Source organism: Dipodomys ordii, unplaced genomic scaffold (genome assembly GCF_000151885.1).
Source record: "Dipodomys ordii isolate 6190 unplaced genomic scaffold, Dord_2.0 Scaffold115, whole genome shotgun sequence".
Classification (NCBI taxonomy): Eukaryota; Metazoa; Chordata; class Mammalia; order Rodentia; family Heteromyidae; genus Dipodomys; species Dipodomys ordii.
Window position 1 is genome coordinate 1,894,966 of NW_012267331.1, and position 10,290 is coordinate 1,905,255.

The following is a 10,290-nucleotide window of genomic DNA, read 5'->3' on the forward strand; positions in this document are numbered from 1 at the left end:
CTCCCTACTTCCCTCCCCTCCCCTTCCTCCTGCTTTTGGGCTCTGTGAACTTCCCCATTCTAGATGTTCCCGCTGACTCTGCCCTGGTCCCTTAGTGTAACGTTTCCACAGGTCTCCCGTGTCTCAGCAGTGGGCAGAATTTGCCCCCCTCCAGTGGCTGAATAGCACGCACCACATGGCTAGAGTGTGTTTGTTCACCCAGTTTCTGCCCAGGTGCCTGGCTTATTCCCAGCCTGGCTGCAGTGGCTCTTGGCACTCAGAGGGGAGGCGTGTACTTTTCACACTCGGTCACAGACCAGCCCACCCCTCTTTGGCTTTGCCTATTGGCTTTGTCTCTGAGGTCGAGACCCTGGTCCTTGTCAGGCTGCTTAGAGAACCCAAAGGCAGGAGCAGGCAGGGTCTGCGGAGCTCCCTCCGGCCCGGCCCGCAGGGGGTCTGAGTCTGCAAGTGGATGGAAGGCTCAGCTCTTCACAAAGGTATGTAGCTTGTCCCGGTGACAGGTGGACACTGCCACTGCCCTTGGAATGTCCGCTGGACTCGAATGCAACCAGTCACGGCTTGATTTTATAGCAGCTGGAGAGCTTCGCTGCTGTCGCTGCATTGGACCCCGTGTTTATATGTTGAGACGAATAGAGACCCAGGTGGTCAGGTGTCTGTCTGTGCCAGGAGGCAGGGCGGGCACAGCAGCAGGGGGCTGGCGCTGCAGCTGGGCATGCCCGTTGGAGGTGCCGTCTACTCTTCCCTGAGCACTGCAGCTCCTCTCTATGTTCCGGCTGTGGGAGCCGTGCTGAGGAAGCTTGCACCAGGCGCTCACGCTCACCGTCTGCTCTTGGTGTTGAGGATGCTGCAGAGTGCCCGGGGCGTGCGAGAATCAAAGCCCTGTGAGACACCTGTGTTCACGTTCCACACACGGAGCCCAAAGAGCTCTCTCGGAGCAAGCAGGGAGGATCTGGAGAAGGCTCCGGGCATGGCACAGGGAAGAATCCATATGATTACCTTGGTGTCTCTGTACCTCCATCCACAGCCCATCCACAGAGCCACTTTGCTTCTGCTTCTCTTTTTCAGGCGAGAAAGGAGATTCTGGTGACATAGGACCCCCTGGCCCTAATGGAGAACCAGGTATGGCATGAAGAGCCTAAGGGTCTTAGATAAAGGCTATTAAACTTATACTTTGAACTGTAAATCAGAGGAAAACATCTTTGGCTGGATGTGAGGTAGTTCAGTCTTTGACTCTCCTATGGTGGAAATATTTCAATGTGTGGTTTATTTTATTTTATTATTGTTATAAAGGTGGTACAGAGGGATTACAGTTACCTAAGTCGGGTAATGAGGACATTTCTTTTTGGACAATGTCACCCCTTTCCCTCACTGTCTCCCAGTTTTTCCCTCCCATCCCCACCCACACGTTGTGTAGTTCAGTTTCAACATACTGTCCAGTGAGGACCACCGCTGCATCTGTTCACCCTCTGTCCCTCCATTTCATTGGTTTTGAAATTCTGGAACTGGAGCCTGAACTCAGGGCCTTGTGCTCACTTGGCTTTTTTCCCTCCACTTCTGATGTTTAATTCTAGTGTTTAATTGGAGAGAAGAGCCTCACAGCCTCTTCTGCCAGGTGGTTTTGAACTGTGATTCTTAGATCTCAGTCCTCTGGGTATCTAGGAATACAGGTGTGAGCCACCAGCACCTGGCTCAGTGTTCTTGAGCTGTAGTTTGACTGCGATGTGTCGGGTCTAGGCCTGGCAGGCCTCTCTTGCGGCACACGTTCCTCTCAGCTTCTGGCTCCTTCTGCCTTTCCTTCCCCACCCGTCTTCCACATGTTCCCCTCCTTCCAGATGTCCTGCCGCTGCCTTCCTGTCTGACCCACTCAGGAGTGGACGCTCAGTGTCCACGGCGCATCTGTCCCTGATGGCTCCTGGTGGGGCTGTGGCGCCGTCCCTGTCCCTCCACTCCCTTCTCGCTGCTGTTCCCTGTCCCCTTCTCCACCCTGCTCCTGCCGTTGGCTTTCAGATGCCTGTGACAGGGTCCACACTGACGCTGGCGGGGCAGTGTGCGCCTGCGGGGAAGGCAGCGGCGTGCAGGCGCAGGCCGGGGGCTCCCGCCCACTGGGGGGGGCGTCCCAGTGCCAGAGCAAGAGCTCGTGACGGCTTCCACTGGGGTGGCTGGCCTGCACGCTGCGGCCGCTCCCTCCACCTCATCGCACACCTGTTACTCCCCAGCTTCTCCCCGCCCTCTGTCAGCCCCCCACGCACGAAGGGTTCCCCCCTTAGATGGAGCACCGCCTTGACTGAGGCCCGTGGGTGGCTCTGTGTCCGATCTCTAGAAGTCTTCGCTCAGGGCTGCTGTCAGCCGGCCAGTCCCAGCATCCCTGAGATCTGAGGCGAGGAGGCGTCTGAGGGCTCCGCTTCCCCCCGCCTCGTCCTCCCTCCTGCTGCTCCCCGCTGTGGCTCACCGGGCTCCCGCTGCCTCCCCGGGGCGGGCGCCCTGTGTTCCTCCTGGGCCCCCGTCAGTGCGTGACAGGCCCGGTCCCCCACAGGCCTCCCGTGCGAGTGTGGCCAGCTGAGGAAGGCCATCGGCGAGATGGACAACCACGTCACTCAGCTGGCAACGGAGCTGAAGTTCATCAAAAATGGTACGTCCCCTGCCCGCCGGGCTGCGTGGGAGCCGGCGCGTGGCTGCTGCTCTGTGTGTGGGGGTGCCCTAAGTTGGTGTCTCGAGACTCGAGTCCTCGCTTTCAGCCCTGCCCTCCCCCGCAGCCGTGGCCGGCGTGCGCGAGACCGAGAGCAAGATCTATCTGCTGGTGAAGGAGGAGAAGCGCTACGCCGAGGCCCAGCTGTCCTGCCAGGGCCGCGGGGGCACGCTGGGCATGCCCAAGGACGAGGCCTCCAACGGGCTGATGGCTGCCTACCTGGCCCAGGCCGGCCTGGCCCGCGTCTTCATCGGCATCAACGACCTGGAGAAAGAGGGTGCCTTCGTCTACGCAGACCGCTCCCCCATGCAGACCTTCAACAAGTGGCGCAGCGGGGAGCCCAACAACGCCTTTGACGAGGAGGACTGCGTGGAGATGGTGGCCTCGGGCGGCTGGAACGATGTGGCCTGCCACATCACCATGTATTTCATGTGTGAGTTCGACAAGGAGAACATGTGAGCAGCGGGGGCTGCGCTGCGGGGGGCCGGCCTCCCGCACCCCGCCTTCCCCAGCCCGTGCCTGCCCGTGTGGTGGAGACCAGCCCCGCGCTCGGTCCGCACCCTCCCGTGGCGGGCGGCGCTGTGATGGCCCTGTGTATGACCCTGCATGGACCGGACGGGAAGCAGTGCTCCTGGCTGCCATTTCTGAAGAAGTGAAGTTTCGTTACCTGCGTTGTAGCCAAAATACGCATTATGGGATTGTGATTCAGAAGCGGGCCTTTATAAATCTGCTTGGGTTCTATAGCAAATGCAGCCTCTAATAGACTCCAGTAGCTAATGCAAATGGTATCTTGGGGTCTGGGACCACTGTCTGCCCACGCCACGTGACCCATGTGCCTATAAAATATAGGTTCCTTTTCCCAGGTAGGATAGAACACTTGCTTTGCTGCAAATCCAGATTCCAGGAAATCAAAAATAAATCCTCTTGAGCCTCTCTGTGTGTCATGCCGGGGCTGCGTGGCCTTGCTCTCTCGGCGGGCAGCTCAGTGGGCCTCTCTGTCACACCAGGGCTGTGTGGCCTTGCTCTGTTGGGCAGGGGGCCCCACACTGGCCCCGCATTGAAGAGATCTGCCTCTGGCCATGGTCTGCGGTGCGGGATTCGTGCTCCTGGACTCCAGGGTACCGGTCACGGTGTGCTCTCCCTGCAGCCTGCAGGCCCGGGGTCAGGCCCCAGTGTGGAGTTCCATCCTGCTTCTGCTGTTACATGAGTAATGAGGTCCTTTGATGGACCCGGGAGTCTCCAGGCCGGCTGTGATTAGATCTCAGGTTGACACGTGGCTTGTGAGTAGATCTCAGACCTGCCCAGTTCTGCACAGGAGCTTCTTGACAGGTCTATGGATTTCTGAGCCTCACTGGGAAGACGGTCCAGGTACCGTGATCTGCCGGACACCTGGCTTGCAGGGAGAGGGCTCTGTGTGGCCATAAAGCTGGAAGAGGTGTCGCATGAGCACTGCACGGTGACGGGAGGGCAGGGACAGCGCGCAGGCGGCCGCCCTGTGTCCAGGCTCTGGACAGGAGACACTTTCCCTCACGGAGTTCCCGGTCCAGCCACACCCCACACCCATGTTTCTTACATGTCAGCACTGTCTGGGGGACATGCTGGACGTTCAGTGTGGCAGGACCCCTAGCCTGGGCCTGGGGTCTCGGTCGCCAGGGGGTGCTCTCCGTCCGCACCTGTGCCACGCAGGCTCGGGGGTCCCCTGCCTCACAGATGGGGTGGCAAAGCTCTGGCACTGCCTTGTGGGCGGGCGTGCCCAGCTCGGGGCCCTGTCTCCCAGCCTCCTCCACACACAGCTCCCTGTAGGGGAGGGGGAGGTCCACACGACCTTACGTGACCTGGAGCGTGACTAGGGTGGGTTTTGAAGCAAATCTGATGGGGTACAAACTGCGGGGGCCGGGAATTGGAACCTTCACCTTGAGCTGCTCCTGCCAGGCTCAGACTGCACAGTGAGGGCCCCGGGTGGGCGGAGATTCATTAGGTGCCGCAGTGAGGCGTGACACAAAGCTCACTGTGAAGCGTGGGTTGAGACAGATGAGCGGGAGACGCCGGGGGCGCCTGGCGGGTGGAGATCTGCGAGGCCACACTGCCACCCAGCGTCAGGAGGGCGGCAGCTGCTGCTGGCACCAAGGACTTTCCAGAGCAGACGAGGCGGATGCTGTGTGTGTGTGTGTGTGTGTGTGTAATGGAGCATGCACATGTATATGTGTGCACTTGTGCACATATGTGTGTACTTGTGTATCAGAAAGACAGAGGGAGAGAGATGCAGAAAGAACTGAAGAGAGGCAGGATGCTGGGGAGGCCCCAGGTCGCTCTTCTGCTGACCCCATGCTCAGAGCCCCTCTGTCCTTCAGTAATGGTCTGCGGTGCTCTTGTGGGGGCGGGGCTGGCTAGACACAGGCGAAGCCAGGCAGGGAGCCTGGCGATGGTTGATGGGAGGTTAGCCCTGGTGGAGAGGTGCAGTCTCTCCGCCTCTGAGCCCCAAGGCAGAGTGCAGCGACACGAGGGCCAGGGTGGCGTGCCTTCCCGGCCAGCAAGTGTGTTTCTAAGCCAGTGCCCCGTGTCTGCCCACACGTCAGCCACTCACAGATGCTGGTTTGGAAAGCGGCCTTCCCGCCCTTGTGTGCACCCCAAGGGCACTGGGCCGGTGGCAGATGGGCTGGGCACTGAAGCCAGGCCCACGGGCGGCTCAGTTCACCCCAGCAGACCCGAGTTGAGGGCCAGCTGCTCTGCTGGCCGCAGGAAGATCGGAGTCTGGCTAATTTACACAGGAGGGGATTTGCTGGAGCCCTCCGGGAGCTTTCGGGGAAGACAAGCACGCTGTGGCGCTCAGAGCTGTGGATGGGCTGTGTGGTCCCCCGTGGCCCAGGCTGCAAGCACTGTTACCAGGCTGCCGCCGCCGTTGCCAGGCTGCCGCCGCCGTTGCCATGGAGACGGACTGGCTGCCGAGCCCACGCACTCCCCTGGCTTCTCGCAGCTTGGGGGCACGTCTGCCTGGTTACCTGGGGTCAGAACCGTGTTTGATGTCTGCACAGGCTGTGCACTGTGCAGATCCACATAGCAACAGCCCGTACACCATCCCGGCTCATCTCGGCTCTGGAAATGGAGCCTAGGAATGCACACACGTCAATTTCTGTGGCATCAAGGAAACGTTGCTTCTAGGGACATGACCTGTTCTATCAATGTGCCAGTTAGTCTTTACCCCTAATTGCTAGTGACTTGTCAAACATTCATTTCTTAATGGGTGATGATTGTGATTATTGAATGCAGCGATGATTTGCTCGGAGGTCAGCTGCCCTTCTTCCTGGTCTCCCCGGGCTCATGCGTCTGCCTCCATGGCTGCTCTGGGAAGCTCTGGGTGCCCGCCTGGCCCGCCTCTGTCTTCTTGGCCCTTGTCAACCAGCCTGAGTGTGCTTGCAAGGCCGCGGAGCAGGAGCCCCGGAGTTGGGTGTGGGCCCGCGGTCTCCCTGGGCTGGTGTGAGGCAGGGCCACACGGCTGTCAGATTCACAGCTAAAGGCCGTGGACACAGACTCTGCCCCTGACAGCACCAGCCGAGCGGCGTACTGGGGTGGAGGCGGTGATTGTCCACGTGAAGGAAGGAAGAGGCTGCGGCACCAAATGAGGACAGCGCTCTGTGCTGGTAGGAAATGGAGGAAGAAAAGCAAGATGGGCTGCACAGTGGAGTGGTGCTGCTCCCACGGCTGTGGGGATCCTGCCAGTCCCCAGGGCGGGCCTGGCGCCTTGGGAGGGGCTGGGACTGCCCTCCGGATCAGGCACAGCCGTGAGCTCCCGGCCACCGGCCGTCTGGCCAGGCTGGGGACATTCTGCTCTGCCCAGACCCCACGGTGGCATTGGGATGGCCTGAGGCTGGCCAAGCCTGACCCAGCATGTCCTGTCTGTGGCCCCCATGGCCGCCAGGGTGTCCTGTTGACCCCTGAGGCTGCCTCTCGGTTTCCACGGTTACTGCCCCCCCAGTCCTCTGTCACACGTCTCCCTGCAGTGGGCATGCCCGGTGTGTGATGGATTATCCACCATCATCTCCGTGAGCGATCTGCTCCTTCTGCAGCGTGGGACTCTGGGAGCAGCTTAGCTGTTCCAGGATATTCTAGTTGGGTCAGGAAGCTCCTGAGAGGCATCACGGGTCGTCCAGCTCTACTCTCGACTGAAGGCCTGGGCAGGGCACGCGTGGGTCAGTGCCCCGCAGGCCTGCTGTCACAGGAGGCCCAGCCGCTTGCCACGGCTCCTCTGCAGGCTTCACTGGTGTCCTTTGACAAGGACTGGCTTCTGTCCTTGCCGAGAGCACTGCGTGACGCCGGCGTGGAGCAGCCGGGAAGAAGGGGCGCCGGGGGGCCATCCCCACCCCAGCCTCCGCGGCTGCCGGCCCCGCGTGCGGCCTTCCTGTCACACCTGCGGGCTGCACCGGCCGACCGGGGCCGTGCCCTGCTGGTGCCAGGCAGAGCTGGGACAGGAGGCTGCTTCCGGCCACCCTGGCTTGGTCTGGAGGCCGTGCTTTCTGGTGGTGGAAGCACAGATGAACTCTCCAAGCCTTTGCACAGCCAAGCTCTGCCAGAGACGCTGGGACAGAGTGCGCCCACAGGCACAGGAGTGTGGCTTTTCTGGGCTTCCATCCTCAGGCAGCTCTGGACGTAGTGCTGCCCACAGCTCTCCAGCGATTCCCAAGCCCTGAACTGACGTCCAGTGGGGAGAGAGGAGGCTGCGCTTTCCCCAGCAGGTGCTGACCTGGGCAAGCACGGCTCTGCCACATAGCCTGTCACCGACACAGCCTGTCACCCTGTCGCTCTGCCCAGCCTGTCACCTGTCACCCCGCACATTCAGTCACCTGTCACCCCGCACATTCAGTCACCTGTCACCCTGTACATTCACCTGTCACCTGTCACCCCGCACATTCAGTCACCTGTCACCCTGCACAGTCACCTGTCACCCTGCACATTCAGCCACCTGTCACCCTGTACATTCAGTCACCTGTCACCCTGCACAGTCACCTGTCACCCTGCAAGTCACTTGTCACCCTGCACATTCAGTCACCTGTCACCCCACACAGCGAGTCACCTGTCACCCTGCACATTCAGTCACCTGTCACCCTGCACAGTCACCTGTCACCCTGCAAGTCACTTGTCACCCTGAACATTGTCATCTGTCACCCTGCACATTCAGTCACCTGTCACCCCACACAGCCAGTCACCTGTCACCCTGCACATTCAGTCACCTGTCACCCTGCACAGTCACCTGTCACCCTGCACATTCAGTCACCTGTCACCCTGCACATTCAGTCACCTGTCACCCCGCACAGCCAATCACCTGTCACCCTGCACAGTCACCTGTCACCCTGCACAGCCAATCACCTGTCACCCTGCACATTCACCTGTCACCTGTCACCCTGCACATTCACCTGTCACCTGTCACCCTGCACAGCCAATCACCTGTCACCCTGCACATTCAGTCACCTGTCACCTCACACGTTCAGTCACCTGTCACCCTGCACATTCAGTCACCTGTCACCCCGCACAGCCAATCACCTGTCACCATGCACATTCAGTCACCTGTCACCCTGCACAGTCAGTCACCTGTCACCCTGCACATTCAGTCACCTGTCACCTGCACAGCCAGTCACCTGTCACCCTGCACAGTCACCTGTCACCCTGCACAGTCACCTGTCACCCTGCACATTCAGTCACCTATCACCCTGCACAGCCAATCACCTGTCACCCCGCACAGCCAATCACCTGTCACCCTGTACAGTCACCTGTCACCCTGCACATTTAGTCACCTGTCACCCTGCACAGTCACCTGTCACCCTGCACATTCAGTCACCTGTCACCCTGCACATTCAGTCACCTGTCATCCTGCACATTCAGTCACTGCACCATTCTGCACAGCCACCTGCACAGCCAATCACCGTGTCACCCTGCACAGCACAGTCAGGCACTCTGCACATCCAGTCACATGGTCACCCTGCACAGCTGGTCACCCGCACAGCTATCACCCATGTCGCCAGTCATCCCAGGAGGAAGAGGCTTAATAAAGCACCTTTCACTTCCTCAGTGTCAGTGTCCAGCACCCCAGCCTGGCTTCTCTGTCCCAAGGGCCCTGTTTGTCACCCAGCGTCCCCAGGCTCTCCACGTCCATGTTCTGGGCGAGGCTCTGCTTTCTCTCTCCTCCCAGCTCACTGGAGGAGCAAGAAGCTCCCCAGTGCAGCTCATAAGCAGACAGATGGCTACTTCACCAGCCCAAGGAAGAGCCAGAGCCAGAGATGGAGCTAGAGAGATAGGTCAGGGGAGAAGAGGGGGAATGGAGGGGAGGAGAGGGAAGAACAGGGGGGGGAGGAAAAAGGAGAGGGGAAAGAGGGGAGAGGAGGACAGGGGAGGGGAGGCTAGGAGAGGGGAGGAGAGGAGAGAGGAGGAAGGGAGGGGAGAGGAGGGAAAGGACAAGTGTGTGAGTGGTCTTTGGGATTTTCACAAGATGCTGGTAGCTCAGCTTTAGCTCAGAACTTTAGCTCAGGTACTGGCTAGGTAGAGGTGTGGGGTTCAGGCCAGGCCAGGGGGAGATGTGGGGTGTTGCTCATGGGTGCTGCTCGTGGGTGTTGCTCATGGGGTGTTGCTCGTGGGGTGTTGCTCGTGGGTGTTGCTCGTGGGTGTTACTCATGGGGTGTTGCTCGTGGGGTGTTGCTCATGGGTGCTGCTTGTGGGTGTTGCTCATGGGGTGTTGCTCGTGGGGTGTTGCTCGTGGGGTGTTGCTCGTGGGTGTTGCTCATGGGGTGTTGCTCGTGGGGTGTTGCTCGTGGGTGTTGCTCATGGGGTGTTGCTCGTGGGTGTTGCTCATGGGGTGTTGCTCATGGGTGTTGCTCGTGGGGTGTTACTCATGGGGTGTTGCTCGTGGGGTGTTGCTCGTGGGTGTTGCTCATGGGTGTTGCTCATGGGTGTTGCTCATGGGTGTTGCTCATGGGGTGTTGTTCATGGGTGTTGCTCGTGGGGTGTTGCTTGTGGGGTGTTGCTCATGGGGTGTTGCTCATGGGGTGTTGCTCGTGGGTGTTGCTCATGGGGTGTTGCTCGTGGGTGTTGCTCGTGGGGTGTTGCTTGTGGGGTGTTGCTCGTGGGGTGTTGCTCGTGGGGTGTTGCTCGTGGGGTGTTGCTCATGGGGTGTTGCTTGTGGGTGTTGCTCATGGGGTGTTGCTCATGGGGTGTTGCTCGTGGGGTGTTGCTCATGGGGTGTTGCTCGTGGGGTGTTGCTCGTGGGGTGTTGCTCATGGGGTGTTGCTCATGGGTTGTTGCTCATGGGGTGTTGCTCGTGGGGTGTTGCTCGTGGGGTGTTGCTCGTGGGGTGTTGCTCATGGTTGTTGCTCATGGGGTGTTGCTCGTGGGGTGTTGCTCATGGGGTGTTGCTCAGGGGTGTTGCTCGTGGGGTGTTGCTCATGGGGTGTTGCTCGTGGGGTGTTGCTTGTGGGTGTTGCTCATGGGGTGTTGCTCGTGGGGTGTTGCTCATGGGGTGTTGCTCATGGGGTGTTGCTCGTGGGGTGTTGCTCATGGGGTGTTGCTCATGGGGTGTTGCTCATGGGTTGTTGCTCATGGGGTGTTGCTCGTGGGGTGTT

The 10,290-nt window shown here is 60.0% G+C and overlaps 1 protein-coding gene across 1 annotated transcript in view; it reads left to right on the top strand.

The window, feature by feature from the left end:
- The window catches only part of Colec11 (collectin sub-family member 11), a 42,562-nt gene extending 38,953 nt beyond the window's left edge, over positions 1-3,609 (top strand). Inside the window, exons 5-7 of the mRNA XM_013028878.1 lie at positions 1,066-1,119; positions 2,534-2,629; positions 2,754-3,609. Coding sequence (XP_012884332.1) covers positions 1,066-1,119; positions 2,534-2,629; positions 2,754-3,145 — 542 coding nt within the window. The 3' untranslated portion in view covers positions 3,146-3,609. The remainder of the gene's footprint in view (positions 1-1,065; positions 1,120-2,533; positions 2,630-2,753) is intronic.
- Positions 3,610-10,290: the final 6,681 nt, after the last annotated feature.